Here is a 19,930-nt window from a genome sequence, read left to right on the forward strand (position 1 = left end):
ATAGCATCTAGTGTCATCTTCTGGTTTCCAACAATATTTCTAATTTTAGTCTACATTTATTGTTTTCTTTTACGTTTCCACAAATCCATGAGCTATGGAAGAGACTTTTATAGTCTCATTTTTCTAGAAAGGAGCATCAAATGATTTGAACTCTTATAAAACATATTCACAAGATAGCAGACTCAGAGTAACTAAAGAAAATTTCCTATAAGCCCTATCGAACTCCAGAACCTTTGACTAAGCAGAATTCCCATCCCTGACTCCCAGCTTGACTTTTGAACAGAAGGCAACAAGCTATTGAGAAATAAACTGATGCTGAAGATTCTTAAAAACAGAACAAAAAACCTGGACATGACTAAAAGCAGCCCACAAAATCATCCACCTTCTAGGGCTTGTGATTCCAAGTGTGGTCCCTGCACCAGTAGCATCTTTTAACACCTGGAAGCTTGCCAGAAATGCAGAATCAGATGGTACCGAAGACCCACTGATCATTATCTGCATTTTAACAAGCTTCCCAGGAGACTCAAATGCACACTGAAGTTTGAGAAGCACTGCTCTAAGGCACTAGCTATTTCCTCCTGTCTAAAATTGGGTTCAGAATGATTATTTGGAGGGACCATACTATTTCTAAACAGAAAGAACCATTAAGGGCTTCCCTGGTGGCGCAGTGGTTAAGAATCCGCTTGCCAATGCAGGGGACACGGGTTTGAGCCCTGCTCCAGGAAGATCCCACATGCCGTGGAGCAACTATGCCCGTGCGCCACAACTACTGAGCCCGTGTGCCACAACTACTGAAGCCCGTGCGCCTAGAGCCCGTGCACCACAAGGAAGAGTAGCCCCCGCTTGCCGCAACTAGAGAAAGCCCACATGCAACAATGAAGACCCAACACGGCCAAAGATAAAATAAATTAAAAATAAACTAATTTAAAAAATAGTAACTAAAAAAAAAAAAGAACATTAAGACCTTAAATGAAGACTTATAATGAAATTAAAAACAAAATGGCATTTGGAATTAAATAAATTATTTAAAGCATTCTAGTTGATTGAATGCACAACTAAACAGCAAAGAGAATGCTTAATTAATGCCTATATCAATACTGATGCCTTTCATTCACATGGCATTTTATTTTGGAAAACTCATTCCTTTACTTTGGGTCTTTTAACAATCTCCCAAGGTAGTGGCCCATGATGACACATCCCTTAAGTGTAATTCTACTTTGGATTTTAAGATTATGAGAAGATACCAGTGAAGAACTACTTTTAATTAAAAAGGCCTGTTCTTCTCTGCCATAACCATTTACTATGTCATAGTTCCTTGCCATATTACAAGATGCTTACTGAATACTAAGATGACCTATCTCCATCACCAAAAAAGGGGGGCGGTGCAAAATTTGACACCCACCCCACAATGAAAGGTACTAGAAGGAAAGAATCCATTGGTATAGGTGGGAGCATCTACTAAAGAATACCCTAGAGGGCTTCCCTGGTGGCGCAGTGGTTGAGAGTCCGCCTGCCGATGCAGGGGACACGGGTTCGTGCCCCGGTCCGGGAAGATCCCACATGCCGCAGAGCGGCTGGGCCCGTGAGCCATGGCTGCTGAGCCTGCATGTCCGGAGCCTGTGCTCCGCAATGGGAGAGGCCACAACAGTGAGAGGCCTGTGTACCAGCGCCCCCCCCCCCAAAAAAAGTACAATGGTCAAGTTTTTGATTCTACATATCTTTCTAACAATCCTGTACATTCCATGAGATTGAATCCCAACTAACACTTACAGAAGCAAGTATAAGTGGACACACACACAACCCAATAACTATAAAACTTCCTAACTCCATACTAAACCTGCTTCTGTAACTTGAAAAATTCCTCCAACGAAAAATTAATACAAAAATATAGTTTAATCAATTCATTGTTGACTTAAAATAACGACATTAAGCCCCCGTGTCACCACTAATTAAAGTTTACCATATCAAAACAAATTATGTGTAATACGGTAGTAAATTTAAAGAAATTAACAATTTTAATAACTCTGGACAAATCTAGTTATTCTACAGTTTATATCTTCTGTTACTCTCTTGAGGATGTAACATGTTTATGAGAAATGGAATACTGTGTGTCATATCAGTAAACAAAGGATGTCACGGTCATCAGTGATTATAGCCACAAGCCAACAATGAGCTGGTGAGCCCTGAGGGAACTCAGGAAGGAAGGAACACCTGCCATCTAGCAACCATCAGACTGCAGCCACTCCCACTCCCCATGGTGAGCCCTGAGGAAACTCAGCATGGATACTGGCCCCAGAGAGCTGAGGTGCATATCAAAGGAAGGATTTCAGTGAGCCCAGACTCTTGCATCTTCCCATACATAGAAAAGCGCTAAATTCCTTGACTTGGGATATCTGTTTTCTCTTATTAACAGTAATCTTTTGACATTCAGACTACCTTTGCTGCAAAACTCCTATATATCCTGGCTCCCTCCTCGCCTCCTTGGAGCAGTTCTTTCAGGGTAACTTGAGATTGCTGCCTGCCAGGCTTCTTCAAGTTCTAAAAATTTCCTCCAAATGAAACATAACTCTCAACTTTTAGGCTGTGAATATTTTTTTAGCCGACAGTTATTATCCATGGAGAAAAATCACTCGGCATAGTGCTTTCCTATCTATACGAGCTAGCGAGGTTGCAACACAAGACAGAGATAAACAAAGGATAGTTAAGAGCTTCTTAGGCAACACCCTTAGATTTTAAATAAAGTAGATATTCATTTCAAAGTGGCATAATGGGCATGCAACCATGGAGAAAATGTACAGGAAAAATTGCTCATGAAGGACCTTATACATACACAAATTAAATAACTACAACCACACGAAGGAAATCAGACTCACGTGAGGGGAATAGCGTTTGTTTTTGATTGTCTTCTGCTTTTCAGGGCCCGAAGTCTATCACCTTGTGTCACTGCATTGATTTCGTCATCATCACTGTACTGTGTAAGTAGAAAAACACTGAGCTAATGATTTAAGCTGTACTTGTTAATGCAGCGAAGCATAGCAGCTACATTTACCCATACAGATCATACACAGACACACATAAATATACTTCAACGTTCTGATGAACTCTAAAATATTTTGCTGCTTTCAAAATAAAGGGACAGGACACAATTCAAGACAACCAAAAGTTGACTTTCATAGACAAAGAACCCAATAGCACTCTTGTTATAAAACATTTTGACAGTGAAGAGGCATAATGGGTTTTCAGTATTGAAAACACTCTCTTTTAAATTCCACAATCTACTTACCACCACTTAATATAGTACTGCTACCCCCTAAACTCTTGGTTCTTTAAAGTTCCCATCTGAGAACAATGGGTTCCCTAAATCAGCTACCATGAAATAGGAAAAAAATGGGGGAAACGGGTGTCACGAGGTCCATCTAAAGAGTGTATTTCACATACCTCTTTTTATCACCAGTGCCTTGTGAGTAAACAAAAAATAAACTTTAGTTTTAAGGACACATAACCTTGTTTTAACTATTTTGACTAAAAAGTTTCTAGAGAGGGCAATAAGTACAAAAAATGTGTGATGATAATCCCTCAAAATGTGCTTTATTATTTGTATCTACAATTTTCTCCATGCCCTAAAAAGTTCTCAGCAGCATCTAAAGCAATGACAACAGTGTGATGGGGGTGGTTCGATTACCAGTTCATGTTCTTGCTTGTCTTCATTCTCGACCCCATTGATTGAAATGTCATCAACAGCCAAGAGGAGTTTTGAGACAGCTGCTCTGTGTCTTCCATTCTCCTGACCCTTTAACTTTTGACGAAAATAGTCACCTTCCAACCAGAGGCTTGCCTGTTTCCTACAGTATTTAAGTAACAAGATCAAAATACAGCCTTCCGGAAAGATACATACAAACAACTTTCTCCTACTAGACTATCTGCTGTTACTGGAGCCTAAGGAAAATTCTACTTCCCATCACTTTCCAGACCCGTGCGTTCCTGAGGAATTACAAAAGCTCTCCATCCACTTACATCATCAAAAATTGTTGCTGAGGTCCAATCACTGAGCCAGGTCTGCAGATTCTGACCCAAGCAATGGCCTCGGTTGCTGTCATCCTGTAATGCTTCATGATGTAGCAGGCTATCAAAGTGCCTGTTCGTCCAAGGCCAGCTAGGAAAAGAAACAAACCAATGAGACCTGGTGTCATGTGCTCCAGAATTTTGTTGGGCAGGTAGGATTTTTTTAAAAAAGCTTCCCATGATTCTGCTCCCCTCAACAGTGGTTCTCATGTTTTGATGCACAGTACAATCAACTGGAGAGTTTTTTGTTTGTTTTTATTATTATTTATTTATTTTAGGCTGCATTGGGTCTTTGTTACTGTGTGCGGGCTTTCTCTAGTTGTGGTGAGCGGGGGCTACTCTTCGTTGCAGTGCAAGGGCTTCTCACTGCGGTGGCTTCTCTTGTTGCAGAGCACGGGCTCTAGTCGCCAGGGCTTCAGGAGTAGTGGCTCGCGGTCTCTGGAGCACAGACTCAGTAGTTGTGGCACACAGGCTTAGTTGCTCCGCAGCATGTGGGGTCTTCCCGGACGAGGGCTTGAACCCGTGTCCCCTGCATTGGCAGGCGGATTCTTAACCACTGTGCCACCAGGGAAGCCCAACTGGAGAGTTTTAACTGGTATGTGATGCAGCCTGGACACGGAGATTCCTAAAATCCCTCACATGATTCTACGTTTAGCCAAGATTGAAAATCACTTTCTAAGCGATGATTCTCAGTAAGTGCAGTGTTTTATACTCTGGGTTTTCAGTTAATGGAACCACCATCTTTCCAAAAATACAGGCTTAACATCTTGTACTTTCTCCCTCATCCAACTGTTTTTTCTACTCTACTTTTATACCTATTTGCACGTGGACTTTTTTCCCCACTCTGTTCCTGCTGTCTTCTTTTACTCTCGTCTAGACTAGTATCATTACCTCCTGTGATGGTTAATTTTATGTGTCAACCTGGCAGGTGTATTTGGATGAAATTGGTAGACTTTGAGTAAGCCAACTGCCCTCTGTAATGTGTGTGGGCCTCATCCAATCAGTTGGCAGTCTGAACAGAACAAAAATACTTGCCTCCCAGAGTTAGAGGGAATATTCTACCAGACAGCCTTTGGACTTCAACTGCACCATTGGCTCTCCTGGGTCTCCAGCCTGCCAGTCCACACTGCAGGTTTTATGCTCACCAGCCTATATAGTCACATAAGCCAATTCCTTATAATAAATCTCCTTCTCTCTATATATACATCCTACTAGTTGTTTCTCTGGAAAAATCCCACTAATACAGATTTTGTGAAGTGGCATGCTACTGAAACATTATGTAAAAATGTGGAAGTGACTTTGGCATTGGAATTCTAAAGGCTGGGAGAGTTTTAAGGCACATGTTAGAAAAAACCTAGATAAATACACCATTATAAAGCAATTATACTCCAATAAAGATGTTAAATAAAAAAAAAAAAGAGAAAAAACCTAGATTGCCTTGAAGGGGCTGTTAGTAGGAGGAATACAGACGTTAATGGTGATTCCAGTGGACTCACATGGAAACTGGAAGAAAGGCAATCCTTGTTAGAAAGTGGCAAAAAAAACCTGGCTGAATTGTGTTCTAGTGCTTTGTGGAAGGTAGAACTTCTGCATGACAACCTTGGATAATTAGCAAAGGAGATTTAAATTCATAAGCAAAGTGTTAAAGGTGCAGCCTGGTTTCTCCTCACTGATGTGAGACGAGAGAGATGAATTGAAGAAGTAATTGTTAAGCAAAAAGGAACGAGAAACTAAACACTTAAAAAATTTTAGGCCTATTCATTTTGAAAAAAGTGAGAAACTGTGTTCTGGATGCCAAGGGTATGACTGAAAAATCAGCTCCATAAAGATATTACCCATGGATTTAATCAGCCATCTCGGCACAAGCTAAAAATACTGATGGGATTACACTGGAAGACTGCCAGTTTGGACTAAAGGGGACAGAAACAGGATGAAATAAAGGAAGGCTTTTACGTTTCAGGGATCCTATAGGACTGGACAACAGAGGTAACTGGTTGCAAACATGGCTCATCCTTCAAAAGAAGGTTAGTATGACCCTGAGGGTGATGCAGAGATCAGCTTCCACTGCAGGGGGCACAGGTTCAATCCCTGATCAGGGATCCTTGCATGCCATGTGGTGAACAACAACAACAAAAGACAGTTGTTTTAACGTCTTTGTCTAGTAAGTCTACCATCTGGTCTTTCTTTGGGACAGTTTCTGTTGATTCATTTTTTTCCTTTGAATGAGCTATCCTTTCCTGTTTCTTTGTATTCCTTGAGATTTTTTGGTGAAAACTGGACATTTGAATCTTATAAATGTGTGAACTCTCAGGATTAGATTTCTGATATTCCCCAGGTTTGCTGTTTAGTTTTTCTTCTCCCCAGTGTTGGATTTTTCTTAACAAAAATGTATCCCTTGCCTTCTTAGTTAACTAACAAAAGGAGAAAAGTTAAATAAATCCTAGTATATTCATACAATGTGTTATTACACATTCATTCAATAAATATTTATTAAGTGCCAAGCACTGTTCTAGCTGCTGAAAGCCTAGCAACTTGTTAGAATATAAAGTCCAAAAGATAAGCTCTTGGAGTCTGCTCTGCTCACTGACATATGCCAGAACCTACCAAAGTAGGCACTGAATAGATATTTGATGAATAAATGAATGTGATAAGCCTTTGTAGTATTACCCATGAATACAACTTAATTTACTAAACTTTCCATATGAAATTAGGGTTTTAAAAGCATTCTTTATATGTACAGCCTTTTTATGCCAGTCATACCTCCATAAAGTGGTTTTAAGAAAAAAAAGTAAATCACAAAAGGAAAAAAAAGCACTCTATAAAAAACAAAGGCATCTTCATGTGTCCTTGCATATAATCTAAACGAGTATGGTATGTTTCTACACACATATACATTCACGTCCACCATTTCTTAACCAACACTAGAAACATACCTTTACAGTGTACTGCAATGGCACCCTCTGCATTTTCACAAACATCCAGAAATTCTTTAACAATGGCATCAGTAGGCGTGCTGCCATCCGCAAAGAAAAGATCATAGTGATCGAAACCAGCGTTCGTAAAGCGTTTGGCATCATACATCCTTTTATTCAGACGAATAATGGTAGTAACGTTGTGATTCTTAAAATACGGAATATAAGCCTCAGGAGAATGTTGGTGGTAACCTACATAAAGAAATTCACCAGATGCTGTAAAATGCAGAAAGAAAACAATGGATAACAATTTCACTTGTAACTGGGTGGAAACAGTATCTGGACTGGGGATTGAATACCAGTTTGATTATAACTGTGAAAAAAATAAATTTAAAAAGTTAAAATCCAGGCAGAATGATGTGCTAAAATGTCCAAGTACACTTAATTAAGACAGTCGAACTTTGGCCTCTTTTAAAAGAAAATACTGGATGGATACTTTTAATAACAAAACTATACTGGTCCCATGTATTTGCATACCACTTTCAAGTCTGGTTCTTGAATGAGGTCCACAGAAGGCAAGAAATCGGTCTGGTATTATCCAATTTAAATCTCCATTTTCTGCTTTCTGCATAGGGAAGACCAAAACAAGATCAATGTATGTGTATGTATACGTGTACCTAAGAACAGGTAAGAAATAAATCAAGAGTTCCCTTAAGATCTATAGGCCAGGCAAGTAACCCAAAACTGATTTATTTGACTTAATTATCAGCCAAGGGAATGGATGAGTTCATTCCATGCTAAAAGATGTAAGCAGGAATGAGGACTACTGTTGCCACATGTTCTGATTTTGAAGTAAAACCAGAAGTTTGGAGATTTTAATGAGAAATGTGTGATAGATTTCATTGAATCACAGGCATCATAGATTGTAAGATATATCCTGAATTCAGAGAATTCCTATTCAAAACAGGATAAAATGGGCATCGTGGATTCAATGAAAAATACTAATCCAAAATTTCTAAAAATACTTATAGAGACTAAACAAAGCTACCATGGTGGTCTGTAGCTACCCTGTGTCTCAATGCAGTTTCACTGAAAGTAAAAGTCATTTGTGGGTGACCCTGCTACTCTCCCGCAATGCTGCAATTTCCGCATTAGCGAGAGGGAAGCTAATTAGCACCTATATTACTCCTTAGTAAAAAACACATAAAGGCATCACTGTGCTACACTGAAGGAATAGCAACTGGTGTTTTTCTTAGTTTTGCTTATCTAAAGAGAGAAAGTATATTTTATTTTAAATGTTTAATTTTATAAGGAGAAGCACAAAAAATGGTGTTAATAATTCAATTATATTCAGTAGTTAAGATGGTAAATAAATATTGATGTGTATTGTACTTTATAAATGTACTGCTATTACAGAGAAGTAAAGGCAGGGTTGGCCTAATGAATCACACAATATGCTTTTATATGTTTGGTACATCACAGTAATGACTAGTAGTAACTATGAACCCAATTTATCAATAAAATAGTTCAGTTATACTTAGGAGTTTAAAATAATAGTTATTTTAAAAATTGATTGTGAAAGAACAGTTATCTGAGGATTCAAGATACTGCTGAATAAAGTGCCGTCTGTGGAATCATTCCAATATTAGTGAGACTGTCTGCTCAAGATAACTATAGCAGGATAAAAAAAAACAAGACTCCACAAGTATTCTTGGCTGGAAAAGACCTTTAGCATAACATCTTACTCATTATCTACTTGGAAGGTAGAATGGTAGAATCAAATTACACATTAAAAAAAAATACACTACTTTAAAAAACATAGAGGACACCTGTGGTTTTGCCTGCCTGGATTCTCTCCTCTCTGTGCCCCCCCCCACCCCACCTTTCTTGGTCTGTATGATTTGATAGGGCTGACCCGATTCCACTGCTGTGATGGCCAAAGTATTCTATACCTACTCATCCCCCACACTCACCAAAAACACAATCTAGTTCAGGGCTAGAGACATGATCTAAGCCAGGCCAAGGAGAGGAGTTCGAGAGTCTTCTGCTGGAGCTATGAATTTTCTTTTCCAATGAGTTGGGTAAATCAAACGGGTAAGTCAAAGCTGTCGGTAGCCATCTTTATCCCAACTGGGGAGAACTGACCTTGGAACAAAGCTAGCTTCAGCCCAATTTCTGGTAAGTGCTTGAGTACCTGAATCTGGTCATGAGTGAAGTTACACTAGCTCCTGGACTTTTTATTTACGTAAATCAATAAATTTTCCCCACTTTATTTAAGCCATTTGTGTTTACTTTTTGTAATTTGCATCCAAAGGTGTCTTGACTTCACAGAAACAATAGGTTCTGACAAAAACAAATATTTTCCAGAGTTAATTAGATGTATAATGGCTATTCATTTCATCAGCTCCTATGCTAAGGGTTTAACAAACATTATCTCATTTAATCACTGTATGAAAGTCATCAATAATAAAAAAAATTTAAACTAAAAATTAAAGAAAAATGCCAGAGCACACTCATTCACTCTGGAAAGATGTATCAAATGCAAAAATCAATATGAACTAGGACTGCAGAAATAGGAATAAGAGAAAAAAAGACGAGTTTTTTTCACTCTACACACATCTAAATTGTTTGATTTTTCAAAAAATAAGAATACTACTTCTGGAAGTAAAACATGCATAAAAGAGTTAAAAACAATATCTTTGAAAACTTACTTCATAGTATTCATATTCATCGAGGTTAAATGAGTTGAAATTAAGGAAGCCATACTGCATTGCCTAAAATCCAAAGGAAAGCTTTTAATAACAAAGATGCAAATAAGGAAACAGTTTCCAATCCAATTTCTTAATAATAAGTATCAGGAGGCACCCCAGAAAAACATTCTTATATTTAGATTATGTTCCATTGAGTAGTTTTCAAAGGAGGTGGGCTATGTCTTTTAAATGCTTCCATTATCAGGAAAATTAGTTATAACAGTATTTATTTTAATGAAATTTTATTTTTTATTTTCCTTCATCAGTCATCCTATCCATGCAAGATCTAAATAATCAAGCCTTCAAAGTAATCCTACTCGTTTATTAGATCAACATCATTCAGGCTTCAAATATAATGCATAACCCAATAGTTGCTAAATAAATAATATAAAGGAAAGAAACCATGGGTTAGTTTATATCAAACAAATCCCACATATTTCATAAACATCTTCACTTTCAAATTCTGAACAGTCTTGAATTAAAAGATTAATGTTCCCTATACTAAAGACAGCCCAGAGATCAACACTAAAATGCAAAATTTTGAGGGAAAAACCCTTTGTTTCAATAAGGAAAAATATATGAATTTTCTCTTCTACTCTGTAGCCTCACTCTGAGTTGCAATGGGCAGAGCATCATGCTAAGCAAAATAAGCACAATATCTATTTTCTGAGACAAGGACAAGCTGGCAGCCTCTGACAACTCCCAGCTTACTGAGCCAGACAGTATGTAAGCAACAATTCTTGATCAAGAAGGTATTCTTGGTTCAAAAGGGGTGATTCTGCAAACCCAGTGTGCAAAATGTAAACTACTGAAATACGAATGAGAAATAAGAAGGCTATAACACCAAACAAAAAAACCCTCATTTTATAAAATATAGTGGCTTAAGTCCTAACTCCAAGACCAAATCCACGACAAATTTTATTTCTTTGAATTTGCAGTACCCAATATATGTCATATATGGACTAGAATGATACATAATAATACAACAACAGAGTGACACAATAAAATAACAGAATGATACCATAAAATGTATCAGTTTGCAGGGAATTTCTATTATTTGAATTTCATAAGGAGACCCTATTAGAAGTAGCACTTAAAAAAAAGCACTACTAAAATCAAGACATAATTATTGATACATTCATAAAAATTTCAAATATACAATAATATTCAAAATCAGTCACAAACAGAAAATGTTTAAATGTAAAATCAGAAGCTGTTGTCTCTTGAATAAAATTAAATGTAGCATGAAAAAAGCAATCTTTGATCTATAGTTATAGCTAATTAAACTTTGGATATAACATCTGATAAAAACAAAGCCAATGTTATAGTAGACCATCTCCAAGGCCCTCATAAGTGTTTCTTCTTCTTCTTTTCTTTCTTTTTTTTTAAAGGTGCTGGGAGCAGAGAGAAGGGAGCCCTAGGGTCAAGGACAAGGATGCCTGGCTACGTCAGCAGTTCCCTGGGGTCCATCTGGCAAGGACTGTAACTGTAACTAGAAGGGGTCATCTATACCTACTGTCTCCCCATCTCCTGATCACCTCCTCTGCCCATGACCTGCCTAAACTGTGGCCTCATGGAGCTGTCTCAGAGCCTGCAGCAACTACCTCCATCAGCTCCATACACCACAGAGTTGCTGGGCTCAGTCCCAAAATTAAGGTCCATCCTCATTGCCTTATATAGGAAAAAAGATATAATAATTAATCTCTGAAGTTGTACTAATTAAGTCTCTCAGTTTAACCCCTAAAATTTCTGTCAAAATTCTCAGAAAGCCACCATGTTCCATTATACAAGAAAGTAAACCTGGGTTCCTTGTGCCTCTGAAAATACAAGTCACACAAACTTGAGATGTTTTCGAAGGCTTATTTGATCCAAGGGCTACTGACTGACAATTCTAGTTTCTTGCACGGCCCTGATGTTCAAGAAATATACCTAAGGGAGTGAGTGTTATAACCAGGGTCTGCTGCATCACATGACTCCAGGGGACCCTGTTTATTTAGAACGTGGTATGACGGTTGTCCCCTGGAGTCAAAGACAGCAAGTAGCCCTGGTTATAAAACACAGGAGTTATTTTTAAATAGCTTTGACAAAGCAGTAGTGACCTATACTTAGTATTATATAAAACCTAGTAACAAACTAATGGGCTACTCAAATACTTCTGTTGAACTAGAAATTGAATGCTTGAAGATACAAAAACAAAGTATTTGACAGTTACTGTGTTATAGAAATGTCTGTTGTAAACAGAATCGATGGGAATCAGACCCATAAAATACATAAATCAAAGAGAACTCAGAAACCAGTAATCTATTTACTTCTTGTTTTTCTTTGAAATCATAACACATTCAAAACGAATTCTGAATTTAGAAGCTAATTACAAAACTGTTTCTTATTGTTCCCTGTGTTCAAGTGGCTTTTCCCCCAACTCGTGCACAGAAGCACTCAGATTCAGAATAATCTGTTTTCTAGTTTAGTGTCATTCTAATGTTGGCAGGGAAATGGGATACCTCTCACATCATATACATCTTGGAAGATCTTTGAGGAAGAAGGCCTGTCTTCCTTGCACTGTACTTCAGTTCTCCAGCACAACACTGGGTGTATCCTACGAGTCACTTACCTTCTTTACTGCATAAAAACAGTCAAGAAGTGTAATGTAGAAATTGCAACTCCCATAGGCAGCATCTCTGAAATTCCAAAAGTATTGAAATACATAGCTCAGTTAATTTAATTTTCTGCTGTACACTTATCTCAAGACAAAGTTGATTAGAATTTAAAATCAAACACATACTCAGAATCAGTCTCCAAAAAAAAAAGGATTCTTGCCTTTTGGTTTTTAAATAAAGGATAAGTCACTGTTATACAGTTCATTGTAATTTCTACCTATTCCAGTAGATACTGTTTCACAGATGTGGATCAATAATGACCACATCTTAAATTTCAAATGATCTGTCTAGACTGTTTTTGGCTTTAATAGTTGAGCTTCAAAAGTTCCTTCTTGAGTTCAACTTCTCAATAGTATGTACTCCTCCCCTCAAAAGGGAAAGGCATTTGATCTTTTTCTTCCAACTGGAGAATACTGTGTCAAACTGTTAGCAGGAAAGACTGCTTTTTGATTCTGTATATGCATGTTGTGTGTGCATGTGTGTGTGTGTTTATCTCCATCCACGTAGCAAAAAAAAATTTGGAAAGCAAGATAATATTTGAAATAATAGGTGCAAGCTAAAAAGCATTTTGCTCCTCTCATTATGCTCTTATACTTTTTAACAATTTAACTGGATAACTTCTTTCTGGTTCTTAAAGGACAACAGTACCAATAAAACCACAGAAACTAAGGAGTCAACTACTGTCAGGAGAATCACTCTACATTGGAGAAGTGCTTAAAATTAAGTTAGACAGCCCCACCCAACACTGCATCAACACCTGTTAGTAATCTTACTACAAATGTCTTATGTCAGTTAAGATTTTGTCCAGAAAAATAAGGTACTCCTCCATTCCCACCTGCTTCTCCTTTTTGGCTAATTTGAGTCATTTCATTACAAAGTGAAAATTTTAAGAATTAGGCAAGATAAAAATGAATTTTATTATGATCATTCTAGGCATGCCAAGCAACTGTGCCTATCAGAATGGTACTCATTTGGTCCCTATGTGGAACCAGGCTGCTACTGGAGCCATAATTAATTGCCCGCCGTGGTTGGGCTTTCACATTGTAATTCACTTACCTGAAAAATTAAGGCATGTTTAAAATGTTTAGTTCTTGTACAAACTTTAAGAATATAGATTATTATAGCAACATTAACATCAAAGAAAAGGGCATCCTTTTTAGCTAAGACACTTTTAGACATTACTGTCTGAATTGGTTAGATTTACTTCAGTATATGCTAGGCTTCATGAGGACTGGACGCAAGGCCTTACAACCTGCCATTTTTGTTCTGTAAGCTTTTGAATTTAAATGCTGCTCTTCCAAAAGCTAGGAAAGGTCTCAATGCAACCGAGAAAATGATTTTTACCAATAGCTTACTGGCAATATTCAGGAAGGAGGAAAATAAAATGACCTGCACCATTACTTCTCAGAATATACTCCCTGGGCAAGAAGCACCAACATGCACCCCACTTGCTGGAAATGCTAATTCTCAAGCTCCAACCCAGACCAGTTCTAGGGGTGGGGCTGGGTCCTCCAGGTTCTTGTGATACACGTTCAAGTTTAAGAACCACTGACTTACAGGATCATCACAAATAATGTTTTGTACAAGTAACTGTTTCATGCAATAAGGAAGGTTTCTAAGATAAAGAAGCTAAGGTAGGAAAATGAAGTAGTTTAGTCTAAGTCAAAATGATCAGTGGAAAGACGATGAACTCTCAAATTGCATCCCAATGTTTTCACCACGTCTCCTCAGTTAGCTATGATTATTATCTTCTTAACCTATGATAATTCTTTTCCAATCAAGTTAAAGCCATGTTGATTCAGTTTTTGTGACAACTCGATGCATTTATTCAATGCATAACTTGGAATAAACCTACTGTGGGCCAAGCCCTGCTCTAGTCAAGCTTTGATCTGAGCTTGGATAAAGTTTTGCCACATTATCTGAAGAGACAAGAATCTTTCTTTATTCACTCATGTTTATTTCATTAACACCTCCAACTTTAAACACATCCACACCTCCTTCCTCCCACCCAAGCAATCAGACTTCTTCAAAATAGCAGCTATGAATCTGGATATAAGCCTTTGTGAGGGGGAAAACCTTGTCACAGATCATTTAACAAACTTGGAAAAGCAGATGAGAATCAATAAAGGAATACTGCTTAGAAATTGCAAAACAATGTCAAATACTAGTTTAAAAAAAGTAACAGTTTTCAGAGCAGCTTGCATTCATAACAGCCTAAAACTACAAATAACCCAAGTGTCCATCAAAAGGATAATGGACAAATAAACTGTGGTATATTCATAGAATGGAATGCTACAAAAGCAATAAAAAATAGGACAAACTATTGATACTAACACCTGCCATCACATGGATAAATCTCACAGACATTATATATTTAAAACACTAGATCCCAGCTCTCCAAAAATGTATACTGTATGATTCCATTTATATGACATTAAAAGATAAGAAAAACTTTTAGAAAGGGGGTAGAAGAGAATCTTCACAGAGGCTGACAATTTTCTGTATCTTGAACTGGATGGTAGTTACATGTAAATATGTAGGAGTTTATTGTTCTGTACACATAGGAGTTAGAGTTTTTAATTGCGTCTAAGTTATACATGGTTTTTAAAAGGAAAAAAACATGAATGTTTAACAAATGTTATCTAAGGGTCAGGCACCGAGTGTTTCATAAGCAGGATGTTACTTAATCCTCACACCTCATTAGGGTGATCCTACTATCATTCCCACTTATAGACTAAGAGACCAAGGCTCACATTTGTAAAGAACCATGGAGATATTAGTGGCAGAACGGAGAGTCAAGCTCCCGTCTGTCTGATGTCAATAGCCAAGCTATTAGCAGCTCTGCAATACTACCTCTCAAGAAAATAAAGAACAGAGCCCTCCCCCCGAAAAAACCCAAAAAAACACACACACAAAAAAACAATTAAGAAGCAAGGAGTATTATAGGTAATACCAAAGAACAGAAGTATATGCTCTTCATGTAACAATGATCCAAAAGTATCAAGAAAATGTTGAACTATATTTTATACTGTTTTTTCAGGTAGACAGGTAGAGAAATATCTAATATAATTCATTAAGAAATCATATATATATATAGTTTTTTAAAACTCAGTGGTTGAAGAATTATATGTAACTTAAATTACATCTAATTAAATATTGCTAGGAGCCTAAAAGGAGTTACTAAAGACAAGTGAACACTATTCTTGCACAATCCCTTGTTAGCAGTTATATTTATTCTATGCTCTTGAATTGGCAAAGATAAAAGACTATAGTGTAATTTCTGTCAAAATATTATCAGGTTTTATTAATCCTGATTTGCCTACTTTCTTTTTTTTTTTTTTAATATTTATTTATTTATTTGGCTGTGCCCGGTCTTAGTTGTAGCACGCGGGATCCTTGTTGTGGCATGCAGGATCTTCAGTTGTGGCATACAGGATCTTTTAGTTGCGGCATGCAGGATCTAGTTCCCTGACCAGGGATTGAACCTGGGCCCCCTGCATTGGGAGTGTGGAGTCTTCACCACTGCACCACCAGGGAACCACTGGACCACCCGCCTACTCTCAATTAGTAAGTTCTTCAGAACAGTAAAATGTGGTGAAGCACAGATTTTTAAATCTGTCAAAGGCTGATACTTTTGTAAAATACAATAATATTTGTACTATTACATACCCACAATAATGCAATAATCTTATTTTGTAAGTAAAAATGAATTATTAGAAAAATGAAAGGAAAAAACACATAAATACAAGCTTAAATTCTTCTATTATTTGATTCCACAGACATAAAAATAGTCTATTAAATTGCTAAAAAGTCTGTAAAATCTTACTCGCAATTCCTGTACTTATCACAAGCTGGTAACAAAAAGTTCACAGACTGGCACTAGTTCACAGGCCACACTTGGAGAATCATTAAATGTCTGGCATCTATGACTAAAGAGATTCAAATTTCACAAACCTGAACTGCTTCTAGCTAAGTCCTGTTTTTTATAAAATTAATGATTTTTGTTCCTGGAACCAGAAGCAACTAACTACATTTTTCAGTGCCAAACTTTAAGAATTTAAACATGGGTACGGCAGTAGACAACATTTATTCTATTTTTGATGCCTGTATTTAAATTAACACAAAACTTCTCTTACATTAACAATGCTTCATGGATCCTTACTTAGATTATGTGAAATGTGTAAGCTTATCCCTGTTTCAGGACCTTGCGTTATAAACTTTAAGAATGGCACTATTATAAAGGATTACTATTATAAAAGAAGAGTTCTGCAGAACAAAATTATCACTACAGCAATGTGCCTATGACTCAGGGACCACAAACACAATCACTTCTTCTGAAGGAAGTATACGGTTGCTGTTATAAGTTGAGAAGAAAAATGGAGCACTCTCCAGTTTAGAAAATAACCTTCATCCCTTCCTACCCACCACAAAGAATACTTAAGATGATCTCTGAGCTAGGAAGAAAGGCAGAGTGATACAGGGTCCAAAGCAATTCTTCTAATTGGCTAAATCACTAATATTCATGCAGTCTTTAGTGCAATACATAACTGAACTCTGCAGACTATCCTAACAAAAATCTCGAATTCATGGAGTACATCCATGGACAGTCCTACAGAGTTATTTACGAAGGAGACAGATTCTGCATAAGGTTAGGGACACTCACCCCAAAACTTGTCCACAATTAAGTCAGGTTCATAACCTCCCCTTTAAAGGCAAGCCCACGTCTTCAAAATCAGGCATTTGAGGTATATGCAACAATTCTAAAACTAAGTTTAACTAATTTGCAGGCGGAAGAATAATGCAATATTTGAAATTCTCAATACAGTATGCAATGAGTAAAATCACTTCACACACTTATTATACTTAAGCACCATACAAGTATTTAATTATACAGCTAAGTCAAGTGTTTTGATAAACAGGAAGAGCAACTTTTAGAACTTCATTTGATTTTTAAAAAAAGAAAAAAAAACACAAGTTTTTGGGTTTTTTTTTTTCCAAAGTATCTTCAACACAATCACCTGGTAACTTTGACATAAGGATGAGGATGTCATTAACTTATATAAAGACATTACTTATCTACCACCTCTATGACACAGCCGTTTTGGTTTTTCAAGTAGTGGTGCTATATTAGCAACCTCACCCACTATTTCTGCTGGCTGTGTCCCTAGGAAAAGGGGGTTCGTTTCTGCCCCAGAAGTAACTCCTGATTATTGGGAAAAACTTATTTCTTAACTCCTCAGGACCAAAACTCCGCAGTACTGGAAAACGGTAGTTTGTCATACTATAACTCCAGGATTCTCATCTGATTACAAAGCACAGTTTCCATCAGTGAGAGTGGTTCTGACTTCTCATGTCGGAGCGATTCACCACCACTACCCCTAGCACCACCACAGACATCTGGCAATGTCTGGAGACATCTTTGGCTTTCACAGTTAATTTTCTGGGGTGAAGGTGTTACTGACATCTAGTGGGCAGAGGCCAGTGATGCTGTCAAACATCCTGCAGTACACAGGACAACCACCCCCCGACAAAATGTCAACAGCATCACTGTTGAGTAACCTAGATCTATGGTGTTATTTGCACCCACCTCAAAATAACTATTTATGAGGTCTTCTTTTTTCAGAAACAACTACACCAAGATATTTCTGGCAAGGGCCTGATTAAATGAATCTACCATAACATTCTTATATTTACCTGAAAGGAATATAGGATGTATCTCCAAACATTAATATTCTATATGCTTCTTCTGGAGTTTTCCCCAAATATATAACCTACATTTGAAGAGAGAAGAAAAAGACAATTTACTTCTAAATAAAGATATAGTACTGTCACTGAGAAGTAAGCTTTGTACAATCTTTAGCCAATCAACTGAGCCTGATTCTCTAGCCTTCCCAAGAATCCTATGAGTTGCCCACTACCCAGTCAGTGAATTCCCCTTTTGTTTAAATCTGCTGTCACAGCTGGTTTCTGCTGCTTGCAGAGCCCTGACCAGCAACGTTTTACAACAGCCTTTTGTGGTAAGAAGTAGAGCATTTCAAGAACAGATTTTTCTAAATCAAGATGTTAGACTGAGCACATGCTTTGACCTCATGTCCTTTCTAAAAATACACCGAAATGATAGTAAAGAAGTGTGTGGGAGATGGGGATAGGGGATGGACTGGGACTGGGACTGGGGGGAGGATGAGAGCAACATAGAATCAGGACAAACATTTTTATTAACTCCATCCATTTAGATTTAACAACGTACAATATTGTAATCTGGTAGAATACTTCAAGTGGATTCTTCAGCATTTGAGGTCCACAGTTGGTGGACCTTTTTGTATTTCCAAAGTATCTTGTTTTCTGCCCTGACACTGGACTATGTATATATGGTTTCAGGTCTGCAGTCCTTTTCTCTCAACAGTTCATAGATGTTGTGCCACTGTCTTCTCACTTCCAGTATTGCAGAAGTATTTTACTGGTCTCATTCTCTTCTCCCCCTCCTCTTCCTCACAAGCAACCTGTTCTAGAAACTTGGAGCTTGAGAATGTCCACTGGCATCCCTCTAAATAAGTCATCCCCCTAAATAAAAGTCATCCCCCAGCCCCAATTAAGTTTGCCTCGGACTTTCTGACCCTCACTCTATCCGAAGGCACATCTTTTTCCAACTCAGAATCTTCTGGCGGATATTTTCCACCCATACATGGAGGCAAGGGGTGAAGAGAGGCCACAAGCATTTGATTTGGCACACATATCATTACCCAAATTCAATTCAATTCTTAAGCTTACTTTGGGAGAAAATACACTTTAAATTTTGACCAGTAAAAATAAATAACTAAAAAATTTAATTACAAACTTTTTAATCTCCATTACTTAAATTTATATAAATGAGCTGTTTCTTCAACAAAATTCTGAAGTAAGAACCCATGTCTTATGTTTCATTGTAACTCCGGATTCATATTGGGTTGGCCAAAAAGTTCATTCAGCTTTTCCATCCCATCTTACGGAACAACCAAATGAACTTTTTGGCCAACCCAATACCTTTTATATGGACTCAGATTCGATCCTTAATTCATTGAACTTAAATCTACTTACAATAGGAAATTTTAAAATAATTGATAAAAAGTTAATACAAATATATCATTGGATTAAGAAAAATTATAAAAATCAAAGATCCAGCACGAATCTTTGAAACTTAGAGAAGGATATATCTTAAAACAAGTCAGCTTCCAGAGGGCATTTTACCAATTTTGTTTTAAGACTCATAAATGGAAATGTTTACCCTGTTTCTGAAAATGATTTTATCCCATTTACTCTAATAATACAGAACTATAATTAACTATACAGAATCTTCTAACATTTATCTATAGCAGCATACAAACCCACAAAGAACAATCAATCCCAAGAACAAAGGAATGCCTTCTTACCTAGTATCAAACAAATTTTCAAAGTACAATATTACTGACTCAGAGAAGGTTGTAATTTATCATGAATTAACTAATCAAAATCATCTATAAATGCACTCAACATTATATTTATCTATATATTACTTATTTAGATCTTTTAAGGA

The 19,930-nt window shown here is 37.2% G+C and overlaps 1 protein-coding gene across 4 annotated transcripts in view; it reads right to left on the reverse strand.

Annotated features, from left to right (window-relative positions):
• Positions 1 to 19,930, reverse strand: part of CDC14B (cell division cycle 14B) — a 105,746-nt gene that overhangs the window by 19,485 nt on the left and 66,331 nt on the right. For all 4 annotated transcript variants that reach the window (XM_060015006.1, XM_060015005.1, XM_060015007.1 and 1 more), the window contains exons 5-12: positions 18,076 to 18,152; positions 12,336 to 12,402; positions 9,686 to 9,748; positions 7,512 to 7,599; positions 6,996 to 7,226; positions 4,015 to 4,153; positions 3,683 to 3,842; positions 2,874 to 2,971 (exon numbers count right to left, since the gene is read on the reverse strand). In XM_060015006.1, coding sequence (XP_059870989.1) covers positions 2,874 to 2,971; positions 3,683 to 3,842; positions 4,015 to 4,153; positions 6,996 to 7,226; positions 7,512 to 7,599; positions 9,686 to 9,748; positions 12,336 to 12,402; positions 18,076 to 18,152 — 923 coding nt within the window. The remainder of the gene's footprint in view (positions 1 to 2,873; positions 2,972 to 3,682; positions 3,843 to 4,014; positions 4,154 to 6,995; positions 7,227 to 7,511; positions 7,600 to 9,685; positions 9,749 to 12,335; positions 12,403 to 18,075; positions 18,153 to 19,930) is intronic.

The sequence above is a fragment of the Delphinus delphis genome, chromosome 6 (assembly GCF_949987515.2).
Source record: "Delphinus delphis chromosome 6, mDelDel1.2, whole genome shotgun sequence".
NCBI classification, from domain to species: domain Eukaryota; kingdom Metazoa; phylum Chordata; class Mammalia; order Artiodactyla; family Delphinidae; genus Delphinus; species Delphinus delphis.